The sequence below is a fragment of the Carassius gibelio genome, chromosome B19 (assembly GCF_023724105.1).
Source record: "Carassius gibelio isolate Cgi1373 ecotype wild population from Czech Republic chromosome B19, carGib1.2-hapl.c, whole genome shotgun sequence".
Lineage (NCBI taxonomy): Eukaryota > Metazoa > Chordata > Actinopteri > Cypriniformes > Cyprinidae > Carassius > Carassius gibelio.
Genome location: NC_068414.1, coordinates 13,699,989 through 13,716,015, shown reverse-complemented (window position 1 = coordinate 13,716,015; position 16,027 = coordinate 13,699,989). Strand labels below are relative to the sequence as shown.

At 37.0% G+C, this 16,027-nt stretch overlaps 1 protein-coding gene and 2 long non-coding RNA genes across 3 annotated transcripts; 1 reads left to right on the top strand and 2 right to left on the bottom strand.

Annotated features, from left to right (window-relative positions):
- Nucleotides 1–62: 62 nt before the first annotated feature.
- LOC127978551 (uncharacterized) lies at nucleotides 63–1,698 on the bottom strand. The gene is made up of 2 exons (XR_008158544.1): nucleotides 788–1,698; nucleotides 63–320 (listed from the first exon to the last, which is right to left on the bottom strand). It is a non-coding gene; the product is annotated as an uncharacterized LOC127978551 (long non-coding RNA).
- A 1,542-nt stretch (nucleotides 1,699–3,240) lies between these two features.
- txnipa (thioredoxin interacting protein a) lies at nucleotides 3,241–6,638 on the top strand. Its single transcript, XM_052584045.1, has 6 exons — nucleotides 3,241–3,736; nucleotides 3,968–4,043; nucleotides 4,131–4,278; nucleotides 4,554–4,913; nucleotides 5,005–5,319; nucleotides 5,407–6,638. Exons 1-6 carry the CDS (start codon nucleotides 3,481–3,483, stop codon nucleotides 5,452–5,454), a joined length of 1,203 nt encoding a protein of 400 aa, XP_052440005.1. The 5' UTR covers nucleotides 3,241–3,480; the 3' UTR covers nucleotides 5,455–6,638.
- Nucleotides 6,639–11,594: 4,956 nt separating this feature from the next.
- On the bottom strand, nucleotides 11,595–15,666 carry LOC127978771 (uncharacterized). The gene is made up of 4 exons (XR_008158641.1): nucleotides 14,944–15,666; nucleotides 13,816–13,856; nucleotides 13,609–13,723; nucleotides 11,595–12,265 (listed from the first exon to the last, which is right to left on the bottom strand). It is a non-coding gene; the product is annotated as an uncharacterized LOC127978771 (long non-coding RNA).
- Nucleotides 15,667–16,027: the final 361 nt, after the last annotated feature.

Below are 16,027 nucleotides of genomic sequence, written 5' to 3'. Positions count from 1 at the left end.
ATGTGTATGACGTCATTGACATTTTAAAATACTTTTTAAAGAAAATAAGTGACTCTAAAAAATTTAACACCCAGCAATGTGTAATTTATTTGCATCTCCTTTCGAATACAACATTCAAATTACTAGACAAAAAATTATATCTTGAGAAAAGTGGATTTTGAGGGGTATACCGCCATTGACCTCCATTCATTCTGCATTCGTCCTGTGAGCGCCCTCATATGGAATCAGAGTGGAACTGCAACCAGTTCAGAAGCCGGAAGTGTAGAGAGTGAAACTTCTCGCCATATTAGACATTCTCTGCTATGGTCTTGACGACTGATCTATAATAGATAATAATATAATATAATATAATATAATAACAGTTGGATAATGACAATAAATGTATTCATTCATTCATTAAACGGCAATATAACACATAAATAAGAAGACGACGACGAAGAAAAAGAAAGCTGAAATAAAACGAAGTCAATGTTTTCATCTATCCAGAAATATTTGTATTTATTGATCAATTAATCAAATTGGTTTAATAAATAAAACTTTAAATATGAAATAGTATAGGCTAGTCGTCTTATAGTACATCTCAAAGTCATTTAAATCGCACACACGCAGTTTATATCACAGTTTAAGTGATATGATATAGTAATATAGTAGCAGAATTATCTTTCACAGGTGTGAGAAGGAACAACGGACTTTCTAAGAAAATTGCTGCCTCTTACTGTTAGACTTAAAGAAGTCCTCCCCAAAAAAACCTTCTCAGTCATTATTATCATGTGTGTCATGTACTTACGTTTAACATTTAGATGAGCTGCATGCCACAGGAGGTCAGATTCAGTCAAAGTGTCAGGGTGTCATTCGAGGCTTACAGTCCCAAAAAGAAATTACACATGACTTGATTTTTTTTTATTATTATTATTCAACGCGATATTTTAAAATAATTATATATACCTGTTTCATTCAATTTAATGAAATAAAATAAAATGTGTTTAAAATATAAGATATAAACTGATTTGTTTCCCCTTTCATAGTCGCAGTTGCGTTGATGTGCTGTTCGCGGATGTGACCAGCAGAAGGCGCCAGTGTCACAGTCAGCCGTTCATCTTTCGTCCAGTCGGTGGCGCTGTTGTTCTCTGTTCGCGTTATTTTTGACGAGCCTGGTCTTTAATTGTTCACAAATTATCATCAGATTCACATCACTCACATTCATGTTAAATGGTCTCTTGTTTGAAGAGTTATACTCGCCAGTAAACAGTTCTTGTGTGGAGCAGAAACACTTTCCCCTGATATGATCTTTGTCAGTGAGCCAGAGAGGCATGCATTTTTTTCCCACAGCCTAAAAGAGCCATCTGGAGATGGTCGATAAATAAATTATTATTTATTATTATTATTACATATTTATTGTGTAGACTGTTTAAGGTCCACTCAATAGCACAATATGAGTTTAGATACATTGTTCCTTGTGTTTTAGTATGATTTATTTGTGGGATTATGTTGCTCGTATATATACATATTTAGTTGTGTGTGTATCTGTGTGTGTGTGTTATCCCCTATTTTTTTATTAGATGCTATGTTTGCTTTTGTTAAGGTAAGGCTTGAGTCTACACATGAAATTTAGACTTAAACCAGATGCAACTATGAACCTGCGTTACTGTAGACAGACTGATAAGATATTGACAAAGTTTACTCAAGTGCAAATACACATTCTGGAGAAAAGGAGAAAAAAAAAAGAATATTCGATATGCATTATTTGAGAAATAACTTAAGTTGCGCTACTCATAAATTCTAACAAATAAAAAATGGTTGTATTATTCTTGAAATATTAGATGGATTCAGAGCAATGCAAGTGTTTCTGGAGATCCGGACACCAAAAAAGACTATTCATATTCATATTTACATATTTTCCTTTTGTCATCCACATTTTTTATTATTATTCACAACAGTTTAGAGAAGCATATCTCCAGAAGTAAGTTTGTACAAGAGTAATAGTTCACACAAAATAACAATGCTGTCATAATTTTTCCATCGGTTATTCCCAATATTATAGAAGTCAATGGCTATAAACAACTGTTTGATCACACACATTCTTCAAAATATCTTCTATGTTCTCCAGAAGAACATGAGAGAGAGTCGATCATAACAGCACTTTCATTTTCTCTTTAAAGGCCACACGATGATAAAGATGTGTTCATATCATATCTCTACAGTATCAAATACCAGAATCCCCAAAATAACAAAAACACACTTTGCAAAAAGAGACCCAGCCACATGATTGTAAAGCGCTCTGGGTGTTCACCAATACACAGTGAAGCTCTATAGAAATACATAATTCACAAGTTCACTGTTATCCCACCAGTAACACTAATTTACTCATTGGATGACCTAACACAACAAAAATAATGTGTAGCAAAAATTTTGGTCATATCTTTATGTTGACATGATTTTCATTTTGAAGTTTCAATCTTCTCAAGGTGCAAACAGGAATTAAACTGCTTTGTTCGTGTCACAATTGTGACAAATGTGAAGCTGTACATATTTAATTGAGACCCATTACTTTTTTTTCTTTTTACATATTTGAAGGAAGTGCACTAAAACATCAGTAAGCTTTTTAAATGAAAGCATTGTTAGGTAAATTATCGTTTGGAAATGTAAACTTATATTTCATAGTGACACACTACAGCAAAAGATAGAAATAACTGACTTAAACACATTTTTAGCTGGTGACTGAATATACTAGTGTTATAATAATTTTGGTCACGACGTGTATAGTGTGCGTTCCCGAGTTCAGCACCGATCTTGTAAACACAGTCAAGTGTGTCTCTTATTAGTCGGCGGATGTTGTTAAACCAGTTTGTTTCTTTTTATAAAGTCTGTGGTTTGTACAAGCAAACGCTCGAGTCTCCTACGGGGGAACACCGCCTCAGCTGTGCACCTAGCACACAACTGAAGTTTTCTGTGGAACTGGGTCTCTAAACTGTTGGGCATGCCTTCGCAACATCCCGCTCCTTTGTTCAGACTTCATCAGCGGAACCACTCCTCCCTCTTCAGCGCCTCCTCCCTTCTTCTTCTGCTTCTTCCTGCAGCAGCTGTGCACTCGCTCGGCGCTCTCAGCCACGAGGTGTGCACGCGTCGCTTCTGGCCGCTGATTGGCTGGTGGTGCCACGAACTGCGAATTTCGACCAATGGGAGCGCTGTGCATGCGCTGAGCCATGCTGTGCATACCGCTTCCACATGAACAGCTGAAATGGTAAACAAGCCTAGTGAGTCACTAAGCGTCGGGGTATAAAACCCTAGCCTAGCCCACCGTGCTCAAATCTCACAAACTGACCATGCGATAGACGGGTCTGTGAATTTAAATATAAAGCACTTGTTTGGCTTCATTTCATACCAGGTCAAGCTTTTTTAGTTACTACGTATCAGTTTGAATTAACTTTTAGACGCGTATCTTCATTTCGCTGCGGCTTTGGGAGTTTATCAAACAACACGATGGTGGCGATGACAAAAAGAGTCAAGGTCTTCGAGATCGTCTTCAGCGACCCATCCAAGAGCTTTTACTGCAGTGGAGATAAAGTGTCGGGGAAGATCCTGGTGGAGGTGTTGGAGGTGACCAGGGTGACGGCTGTGAAGGTCCTGGGCGTCGGATGCGCTAAAGTGGAGTACGCTAAAGGCAAACAGAGATGCCGTGAAGAGATAGACTATCTGAAGTATGAAGACCTTGTCCACCTGGATGACCATCCAGCAGGTGAGTTTAAACTGTATAAGTGTGTATTTAGAACTGTTAGGTGGGTTTGTTGAGATGGTGCTGATGCTGGAATGCGAAGAAGGAGTTCTAGTTTAAAAACATCTCAGATAAAGGAGTTAACTGATAGTTAAGTCATTTCGGGAGGTTCCTTTTTTAAAATGGGGTTTTATCATTTGTTTGTGTCATGATCTCTTAGAGCTCTTCTAAACTTGTATGTTTATCTTCTCACAGACACCGATGGCTCGGTCATCCTCCGTCCTGGAAACAAGTACGAATACTGCTTTGGCTTTGAGCTTCCTCAACAAGGGTGAGCATTCCTGTTGACAATCTCCTGGCATGCATCTCCTTCCAAATCATTTGTTGGTAGATTAATACAAGTGTTATTTCTCAACAGACAACTGGTGTCTTCTTACAAGGGCAAGTTTGGGTTCGTGCAATACTTCGTGAAGGCTGTGATGGAAAGCCCCGCTCTGCCCGTCCTGGAGTGCAGGAAGCACTTTGAGGTTGAGGAGCCCTTGGATGTCAACACCCCAGACTTGCTGGTGAGTTCCTCATATCGCTAATTCACTTGAGCGTTAGGCCACAAATCATGTCTTCTGATTGGGCTTCTCTTTGGTGAGTCATTGAACATCACCTGTATTGTTCTACACTTGGAGCTGAGGCATAGCAACTTTGCTTTTACTGTTTGAAATGGTTTTTGTGGTTTAGAACCCACATTGATCTTTGGGGGCTTGTTGAATGTGCGCACTTTGGTCGTTTCTTGTGCATTCATTAGCAATTAACTATATCCTCATCATTTCTGTTTTCCGTCCAACAGTCGCCTACTGGAGGCATGAAGGAGAAGAAGGTCACCTGCATGTTCATCCCAGATGGCCAGGTTTCTCTGAACGCCAAAATCGACAGGCGTGGCTTCTGCGAAGGTGAAGAGATCTGCATCGATGCCAAATTTGAGAACACCTGCTCTCGCATCGTGGTACCCAAAGCGGCCATCATCGCCAAGCACACCTACCAGGCCAACGGCCGCACCAAGCTCTTCAGGCAAAAACTCTCCTCAGTACGTGGCAACCACATCATCTCCGGCATGTGCGACGCCTGGCAGGGCAAGAGCATCCGTGTGCCCAAGATCAAGCCCTCCATATTGGGTTGCAACATCATCCGGGTGGAATATGCGCTGATGGTGAGTGCTGCCTTTCACAATTACTCTAGTATCATAGTGTTGCATCTACAAACTATTAGATGTTTACTTACAGCTCTTTTGTTTTCTACAGATTTACATGCACATCCCGGGCAGTGATAAGTTGGTTCTGGAGCTGCCTTTGGTCATTGGGACGGTACCCTACAATGGTTTTGGTAGCCGCACCAACAGCATGAGCAGCCAGGATGGTTCTGTCAGCAATGCATCGAATAGTTGGGTGTCCCTGCGGATGCCGTCGTCTGCTCCACCAAGCTACTGCGACATTACACGTGACTGCAGCCTGGACCAACCGCTGACGCCTCTGTTGGATGACTATGATGGCGGAGACAGTCCCATCTTCATGAATGCACCCCAATTCCAGTTCCCTCCACTCCCTGAGTATTCTGAGGTGAGTGTGAACTATATCCGTATGGTGTATGCTGATCACTGTATATCAGTAGAAATTCAATCTCATTTTTGTTCTTCTGTCGTTCAGGTGGAGGAGGAATACAACGGGAACGCCCGCATGCTTCCTGTCTGCTGAAGCAAGCTGGCAGAGCACTAGAACTGAACTGTTGCCCGTCATAAAAGGGTGACTTTTCCACTCTGAGCACTCCAGGGTTTCAGCATGCGGATCGGAGCTGATTTGACAAGTGTCGTATGGATGTGTGGAAGTGAAGATCGAGCGGAGGTTTTGGGGCCCGGGTGGCCCCTCTGCAGGATGAGCTAGTCGAAGTTCAGAGGAAGAAGGAGTGAAGTTTGAGCTCTCTTGTGCTTGCATTGCTGACAGCCATCTTATATCATGCATCAGTCAAGTTAAACGTGTTTCTGTCATATTATTGATGCTGTTTCCGGACCTTAAAAAGAGGGCGCTCGGGCTGTTTGGCGTGCTGTATTTCATTGTGTTTGAGCTTCTCTTTCTTGAGATTACTGCTGAGGCGCAAACTGATTGTGTCACACTATAGCCATTTAAGCACACGCAGACTTTCCCAAATGGTGGTCACATACTTTCCAGTAATCCCCAATATAAAATTCATTAGCATTTAGCTCATCATTTTCGTTATCATTCTGTAATTTGTGTTTGTTTGTTTTCTGTGGGGATGGAAGATTTCATTTGTACAAACATTCAATACATTTGTTTGATTTTATGTTGGCTAATGTGCTGTCCAGATATATATTATTCTAAGTTACTGAAATCTAAAGTAGAAATGTAGTATATTGAGTTACAAGGGAAAATCATGCAGTTTGAGTGTACGTAATGTTACCAGTGTTTTGTTTTTCATTCGAATGCACTTTTTATGGATGCAAGTTGCTGTATAACTACACGCAGGGCGATTTCCTATGTTTTCAATTTGTTTTCTCGTCTTCCAAAATTGTTAATTGAGGGATCAAGCATTGCATGTGACACTTAAGACCCATTACTGTGTTCCAAACCTTGTCCTGACAAAGGGCTCCACCGACGTTGCTTCTTCCACTGGGGACTTAAAATTAAGCCAAAAAGAACTCAATACTTCAAGTGCCAAAATTGGGGTCTGTTTGGACCACGTTCGTTTGCGAGACCAAAGCTGCACTGTGTGTGGACATATCCTAAAGACGTTTTGATGAACATTTCACATGTGGAGCTCTTCCTGAACATTGTGACTGTTGTTTTGTTTCTTATAGAATGTAAGATGACTGTTACTGCAAAGTATCATTTTTGTATCTAAATTAAAGTGTTTTTTATGAGAATTCATTTTCATTGCATTTTTATGAATCACTATTGGGATTTTAAAGAAGTATTAAAGTCTTCGGACATTACTCATACCTCAAATTATGCAACTTATGTCTAAGCAATCAGACTTACACCTTCTCTCATAAAATGAGCTACACATTCCCATATTCATTTGTTGAAGATATATTGGGCCAGTACATCCAAATATCTATTTGGCATTGGTGGCAAGTTTTGCTCATGCAAGGATGTTCATATTTTCTTTAAAATAATGCACAAATCTATTCGATACAGTAAGAGCAGACTGTCAGATGGAGAGGAGTATAGCAAACGCATAACAAAACCCTTTTAAAAGTTCTCTTTTTCCGATACAACATGGTTGGAAAATCCATAGTTTCGATGGTTTCACAGGTTAACTGTTTATTTTCAGTCATCGGCTACAGATAAGATTTAAAAGTGGAAACTGGAGACCAAAAGTGAGCTGCGAGTCACTGCAAGATAAACAGACATGGATGTTCATATTTGCTCAAGACAAACACATTGATCTGTTCACTGGCAATGAAAAAAGGCTCTGTCAATAAATCCAGGTTTGTTGTTAGGTGTCAGTGTCCTGTTACTGGTAAAACAGATCTGGATTATCTTTTGGTCCAAATCTGAGAAATTTTCAATTTAATTCCAAACAGACATCCTATTCAAACTTTAATACATGAATCTTAATTGCTCTTTTCCACTTTAGCAGTTTTCCCAACAGTAGAGCTGGATAGGGGTCAAGTCATTGACGTCATTTTTGGTCTGCTCACTTTCTTGTGCGCATGAAGCATCTGTTGAGACGTGCTCTTCTCCTGCAGAGAAGTTACTGATAAGAGCAAAACTGTTTATCTTGTCCAAAGCACTTGTTTCGTGAGCCCCTCTCTCTTCACTCGGTCTTGCCCTCGCATTCAAGCTCAGAAACACCATCACATACTGCACAGTGTTTATGATTAGCCAAGAGAAAACTCTTGTCTAGACACGGTCAGACTCACAAACCCAGTGTTTCTTGTGTTTTGGTTCAATCCAGAATGCACACAATGGCGTGTTTTTCTCCAGATTGTGTAACTGACGAAACTTACATGTGCTTGTGTGATGTGGAATCTTTAATTTTTTTTTAAAATTGCATAAAATAATCTTGTAAATTGTAGTTTTTTATGACAGAGTGAATGTCCCCAATAGACTTTTCACAGAGCTGGTGTTCTTTAATAGAAAAATACAATGAGGAAGAAAGACTTTTTTTGAAGACTTTTGGGATCAAATCGATTATGGTTCTCTTGTTGGTTAAGCTAGGTAATGTGGGGAAACCAGCATAATAGCATTCAAAAACACATCAAAGACCTATATTATAAGCAGAAATCTATGATATGTGACCCTGGACCACAAAACCAGTCACACGGGTATGGAACAATAGCCAACAATACATTTTATGGGACAAATTTATCGATTTTTCTTTTATGCCAAAAATCATTAGGATATTAAGTAAAGATCATTTTCCACGAAGATATTTAGTAAATGTTGTAGTGTAAATATTTCAAAACGCAATTTTTGATTAGTAAAATGCACTGCTAAGGACTTCATTTGGTCCAAAAAAAAAATTTGCACCCTCAGATTCCAGATTTTCAAATAGCTGTATCTCAGCCAAATATTGTCCTATCCTACCAAAAGTCACATATGTAAATTTCTGATATCAGAAGTCAGAGTCAAGAGCCTAACATTGGTTTAGTGTTTTATTGTACATAGTGTTTATGTGGCCTTTTAGTTTATAACCTGCAAGTGTACATTCAATACAAATATGCTGCACTTTCAAAAAGATGAATTGTTTGATGACTATAATCTAGTTCAGTGAGAATATTTAGACAGACAGGTCAGACAGTCTCGACCTCTGGCTTCAAACTTATATTTTCTTGACCACTGAGAGGAAAGAAGCCCTTTCTTGCAATTTAAAGCAAATCCAGCATGTTCATATCCTGAAATCTGTAAATACAAAACGTATTGGTGTTGCATGGAAATTTTATGTATGGTTTATTTATTTATTTATTTTTTTAGATTAACATTATCAGCATGTATGATTGAATTTTACTTTCAAACTGAAAGTAAATAGAAAAAGTTTAATGAAACTGTTGTGCCATAACCCAATTTCAGTACAGGATTACAGGTGTGCTTACTATATGGAATAATATATTACACACTGCCTAAGGCGTACAGTTTAACTAGACATGTCAAAACACTACAACAACACTGGGATTCAGCCTAAGGTTATAGAAATCACAAGGGGACACAGTGTCAATTACAACTCACTTTGGGCTCAAGCTGTAGCAATAATAAACTTTTCTTTTCTTTTTTTTGCTTTTCTTTTTTTGACAGAAGAAAAAGAAGAAGAAGAAGAAGAAAAGGGGAAAACACTGTTTAGTTTGAAAATAAAACCATTAGTCAAACTATTAATTTTAATGTCAACATTAGTGGATATATTTTTAAAATCAAAATGATCCGTTAAAATTATTTATTGCATGTTGAACTGACATAAAAACTACCATTGACGAAGGTTAATAAATGCTATGCTCATTAGTAGTTCATAGTAGTTAAAGCATTAATTAATGTCAACAAATGAGACCTTACTGTAAAGTGTTTATTCTCCGTGTATATATATGATTTATTTATTTATTTGTATTCCATAAATGTAAATTAAATTAAATTATTACTATTATGCAATAATAATATTATTAATATTTATCATTATTATTATTATTATTATTATTATTATTTTAATTTATTTAGAACTGATTATATGCATAAATTGTATAAAATACATTTCAGAGAAACCTGACCACACTCCTTTGGCTCTATCTTGGGTAGATAAGGGCCTTTTGCACCGCAGGAACCTTTTCATAGTACCGCAGGGAGTAGGTGTGATTTTAGTACCAGACTGTCTTTTTCCAGAACCAAATTAGCTCCTACTCCGGAGCAGGGTCTAACCAGCACAACTGGTCCTAACCGTGACGTAAGTACACATTGATTGGCCAGATGCGATCGAATAAAACACAGTGTAACATACTGTAAACAAACTTATTATGATGAACAGTGATAAATATACGGATGCTGAAGTGCAGGCACTTGGGTCCCACTTTATATTAGGTGGCCTTAACTACTATGTACTTACATAAAAAAATAAGTACAATGTACTTATTGTGTTCATATTGTATTGTAAAACACTTTTGCTGCTATTGAGGTGGGATAGGGGTAAGGTTAGGGAGAGGGTTGGAGGTATGGGTAAGTTTAAGGGTGGGTTAAGGTGTAAAGTATGGGTCAACAGTGTAATTATAAATGTAAATACAGAAATTAAATACAGATGTAATTACATGTCGTTTTTTTTTTAAAATATAAGTACAATGTAAAAACATGTATGTACACAATAAGGACATTGTACTAAATTATTAATTAAAATGTAAGTACATAGTAGTTAAGGCCACTTAATATAAAGTGGGTCCGGCACTTGTAGCAAATGTACACTGTAAAAATTTTAAAGCTACAGTTAAAACCTGTTGACTGGTTAAATGACACTCCCAGAATTCCCTGCATGACACTTCACACGTATCGTATTAGTTTTTTTTTTACAAGTTGTGTACATTAGGATTTTATCTAGCATCTTATGTTGTTAAATGAGTGTTTATTGCTTTGATTCATCATGTGACAAAACAGATATTAGTACTTCAATATGTTTGTTTAATAACATTACATAATTTAATGAAATACAGTATTTTATTGTGAATTAAGTTAAGTCTGTAAAACCTAAAATGTTGCTACCATACTTTTTACGGTGAAATTCTGGCAACCGTAGCTGCCAGTATTTTACTGTAAATGTCAAAGGTTTTTATTTTACAGTGTAGCACTGATAGTTGTTCGATGGAGATTCTTAATCCTCCTTTCTGTTCTTTCAATCACTTTATTCATACATCCATATTCCATATCCATTATTGTGATTTGTGAAACCCATGAGACACAACAAAAACACAGCTCTGATCACAGCGTCCTCCATCCTCCTGTTGCTGTCAACCGGTTTACACCACGTCCTACACATGCAACAGATGCAACCCTTTAAATGGTGCTGGGAAGTAGTTTGCGCAAAATCGTCCCAGTACTTTAGTACTGTTAGTTGTGGAACTAAAGCGGTGTGAAAGGCCCTATTTAATGTTCTTTAGTCAGGAGGAGTAAACCTCATCGATATCCACATGGAGGGACTCCTATGTCATGGTCAATTCTTGAAAATCAGGCAATCTGTGATGATCTGTTATCATATCAGACTTTATGACTGTCAAATGAGCTGCAGATTCAAGGAACTATCATTGTCATGAAAACTAATCATCTTGAATGTTTTGTAAACACACATTCTCCCTCCATTAATTTTCTTTTTTTTTTTTTACCAACGTCACTGTTGCTTCATGAATTTCCCATCATGGACATGCTATTCATGGAGCCATTAAGCCAAAACGAGCATGGAAACTAGTTCAGCCCTTCCTCAAAACGCCAAGGCCAGCACACAAACAACCTACACACACACACACAAGTAATAAATCATGCAAATTGTTGAGAAGAGGTTTACGTGATTGGATTTATGGTTTTCACGTGGAGAACAGGGAATGGGCTCAAGTGATTGATTAATAACCACACTGTAAAAAAAAATCCCGTAAAAAAACGGTAAAATTCCGGCAGCTGGGGTGCCGGAAAATTACCGTTAAATAACGTGCACATTAAGTAACAGTAATTTTCCGTAATTCAAAAATACAGTTTTTTGCTGTAATTTTACATATTTTCTGTATTTTCTTCAGCTTTTAATGTTTGATAAGATGTTTTACATAAATATTGTGGAAAGTTAATAAGAAAAAAACCATTAAATTATCATAAAGTTTGAACACTGCTTTAATTCAAATAATCAGCCGTAAGTGCAAAAATGTGTTTTAATAATTTATTGACCAATCTGCAAGAATATACAAATAGTTTGTTCAGGACTGCAATTTACTAATATTCTTTGTACAAAACTGCAACAATATACCAGTATAGAGATTATAGCTAAACTGCAACAATATTCCAATAAAAAAAAAAGCCCAAAAGTTTAAATTAGATCACAACTGCAACCACATACAATTCAGTTTTTTTTCATAACTGCAACAGTATATATATATATATATATATATATATATATATATATATATATATATATATATATATATATATTTAATAACTGCAACAACACACAAAAGAATTGTTCAAAACTGCAACAATATAGCAAATTGGTAAACAAATAAAAAATAAGAATTAATTTGTCCTTAAAACTGAACCACCTGTGAACAGATTAATTCATCTTGACAACAGATGATGCATTAAAAAAAAAAAAAATCAACCATGAAAGCAAATAATCAGCAAGTATTTTAAGTCTTTGACACTGTCAAGAATTTCTGCTAGGCAATGTAGGAAGATCTGACACTCCAAGTTTTACTCCATCCTTTCAAAGTCCGCAATCTTGTTAATCAGTGAAAGAACCTTTGGACTGACTGCTGATTTCTTTCTCGATGTGGTCTTCTCCACTTTCGATCCCTTCTCGGGGTTCATCTTAAAAAGGAATCTGTTGAGTAAAAAAAACATATTTAGTAATAAAACATGGACTGTACCATATGCTGTGAATATATTTAAAATAAAAGCAGAACAATAAGAACTTGTAAAGGGCATGCTTGTGGTGGATGTTGTGAAGAAGTATGTGAGAGGTAGTTGTGTGTGAGGCAGACTAAGAAGGTTGTGACAATGTAAGAGAGTGTGTTGTGTGAGGATGAGAGTGTGAGGATGCATGTAGGGCTGCACAATTAACCACATGCAGTTGTCAGATGCATTTGCAGATGAATCGCATTAGATTATGAACAGGATACTGCATAGCTTGTCAGTGAACTACAGCTCTGTTTATTAAATGTTGCTTAATTTGAAAACAGGTGATGGATATTTACTACTAATCACAGGACCGACTTTAATGACGAGACACGCCTGAAAAACGCATGTGATTAATTATGCAGCCCTAGAAGGTTGTGTGGGGATGCGTGTGAGAGTATGTTAGTGTGTGTGAGAGTGTGTGTGACTGTCTATGTGAGAATGTTTGGATGTTTGTATAAGGAAGTGTGTGTGAGAGGATGCGTGTGTGAGAGTGTGTGAGTGTAAGGATGCATTTGTAAGAATATGTGAAAGTGTATAACTGTGTGTGAAGATGCGTGTGAGAGTGTGTGTGTGTGAGAGAGAGAATGTGTGTGAGGTTGCATGTGTAACTGTCTATGTTAGAGTGTGTGGATGTTTGTATTAGAATGTGTGTGAGAGTGTGTGTGAGGATGCGTGTGTGAGAGTGTGTGAGTGTAAGGATGCATTAGTATGTGAAACTGTGTAACTGTGTGTGTGATGATGCGTGTGAGAGTGTGTGTATGAGTGAGGAAACGTTTCTGAGAGTGTGTGTATCTGAGAGTATGTAAGTGTGAGGATGCATTTGAGAGAGTGAGTGTGTGTGTGTGTGTGTGAGGATGCATGTGTGCAAATGTGGACGTGAGTGTGCGAGTGTGAAGATGCATTTGTGAGTGTGTGTATGTGAGAGTGTGTCAGTTTGAGGATGTGTGTGTGACCGTGTGTATATGTGAGAGTGTGAGGATGCATATGTGACATTGAGTGTGTGTGTGAGAATGCATGTGAGAGAATGTGTATGTGAGTGTGAGGATGTGTGTGTGTGACTGCGTGTATGTGAGTGTCTGTGTGTGTGAGTAGGCATGTGTGACTGTGTGTGGGTGCGTGTGTGACTGTGTGTGAGAGTGTGTGTGTTAGAGTGAGTGTATGTAAGGATGCGTAATTCAGTGTGTGTTGAAAAAGTGTGAGTGTGTGTGAGAACACACGTGTGAGTGTGATATGTGTGAGAGTGAGTGTATGAGTGTGTGTTTTTACCTTTGCACAATCTCTTGCGTTTCTCCTTGGTTTCCTGGGTATGAAATGTTCAAGCAGTTGTATGAAGCAAACATCAGAGCGTTGCAGAAGATGGTGATGTGGTCGTTAACTATGACTGGGTGAACAGAAAACATAAAGTTCATAAACCGTAAACACCACAACTATTACAAGTGTAATATGTGAACATCTTTGCATTTTGCAACTCACCCTTTCATGTTGACCATGGTTTTAGCACTCACTGAACTTATCTGTAAGGAGAAAAAAAGCATGTAAATGTGAAATTTTAAGGAAATCTACAAAAATACAAAGAAATATATTGATAAATGTTTTATATCTATGGTTCTGAACCTTATCTGCGCCACCTGTTCATCCCTATCAGTGAGTCTATCAATAATCCCTATAAGCTATAACAGTCTTTAATTATAGAAGGGTGATTAAAACAGAAGTTGTGAAACTTTTTTCCCTAGGCGTAGATTACAAGATTACAAGGTTATATGAATTCTCAGATGACACACTGCAGACATTGTTTTTTCATTCACAATTTTAACTGGTCAATGGTTTCACCAGCTTTTTGAAACACTTTTAATATTTTAAATATTTGCTTAACCGATAGACAGATATAAAGGGTAACCAACAGAAATAATTTATTAAAAAGTGATTAAATACTGACTGTAACGATATTTCAGACCCTCAATAAGACTATATCTGGAAGTAAAAGAGTAAAACATGCAGACAAATTAAAGTAGTTAAGTGAATTTCATTATACAAGCGTAATAACCAGTGCTTGAAGAGGGAGAAATGCAGACGAACATAACGTTTCAAATCGCGCGTCACTTTAAGCGCTGGTCCTAATGAGTCTGTTTCTAAATTCAGAATTTTCATCCAATCTCGCCTCGAAAAATATGATTTTTTTTTTTTTTTTTGCTTTTAGACGACGCCTACTATTATGTATATCAAAACTGATTAAAAACACTGCATTATGCGTCGAAGTTCGGTAAAGTTGGCAACATCTACATATTCGAACTTAACATTAACTGAGCTAACTGTTAAATTTATGAGTTCTTAAACCACAAATGATAATAATATTTAATAACAGTATCGTAGACAACCAGCTAACGACTTTCCTTAAAGTAAGCCTGTTTTTCCCTCAGGGACAAAATAACATTAGAAGTTAACGTTACCCACACTTAACGACTAACGGCACTGGTCAGCGCCGAAGTTTGAAATACGTTACTGGTTTAACGATTCAAAAAGGTAAACATTCTAAATTTTAGAACTCATATATAGTAGAAATAGCATTTAGTAATGACCAAAATGAGAAAACATGAACTTTACCTGCTTATTTTCGCCTCAGATTGAAGATTGACCGTGAAACTGAAGGTCGAGTTATTCCTTCTGCGCGCCCAGCAGCTCCACTGCGTGCTTGGAGGAGAATGTGTCCTTGCGCTAGGGCGGGAATTCCTTCAGTTCGAATATTACATTTTTTATTTTTTTTAATTTTAATATCAGCATATTATTATATTATTATATCAAATTATGAAACGGTACTATGAGAATAAATCCGTAATAAAACACCAAACTGAGCAGAACTATTTTGACAAGCGGAAGAAGATGTGGTCAGTTGACAGTACTTTGGAAATACGATTCTTTCGAGAAGGATTTTTCAACAAACCTGTTCAAAAAAGGATTAACCTGCTCTTTTATGCAAACACGCAATGTAGGCTACATATACAACATATTATATCAATAGTAATAATAATAATAATAATAATAATGAACGTTAACTTTTGTACAGTTGTTATTTATATTTTTAATCTATTAAAAAATATGGCATTATATTATTAATGCCACACACACACGTACACACACACACACATACTGCACATACTACATATAAATATAGCGCATTATGTGAAATAAATCTTCAAAAATATTTTTGGGACGTTATGCACATTGACATGTTTTTCATGTGATTTTACATAAGATATGTAAATTTACAGTCTCTTTCTGTAATTTTACAATTTTAAACTGTATTTCAAAATTACGTGGAAAAAACTGTAAAATAAAACAGTAAAATTCCGTAAAATTACAGTTTTTTTTTACAGTGCACCCATAACACACCTAAAACATCAAGGCACCTAAAACATCTTAATAACTGCATGGCTTGGCAAGATTGTGCCACTGTGTCAGAGAGTTTGCATGAGCAGGCATCACTCAAATTAAAATAATCATAAAGCCATCGTGTGATTGCAACCTCAAAATTACTCGATTCTGTCCATCATGAGAAACCAGAGCAATTGCCATTTCTAAAAACAGGAAGTCGCATGCCTCAAAAGCTCTTTTCCTGTGACCTTTCCCCTTATACTTAATGCCTCTTAGCCAGTCCTTAATCTGCCATTTACAGATGAGTGGAAAAATC

Excerpts from the sequence above, each read along its gene's own strand:
- txnipa (XM_052584045.1), top strand. The coding sequence starts at position 3,481 with ATGGTGGCGATGACAAAAAGAGTCAAGGTCTTCGAGATCGTCTTCAGC. Across the intron at positions 4,914-5,004 it reads GGGTGGAATATGCGCTGATG|ATTTACATGCACATCCCGGG; the intron begins GTGAGTGCTGCC and ends TGTTTTCTACAG. Across the intron at positions 5,320-5,406 it reads CACTCCCTGAGTATTCTGAG|GTGGAGGAGGAATACAACGG; the intron begins GTGAGTGTGAAC and ends TCTGTCGTTCAG.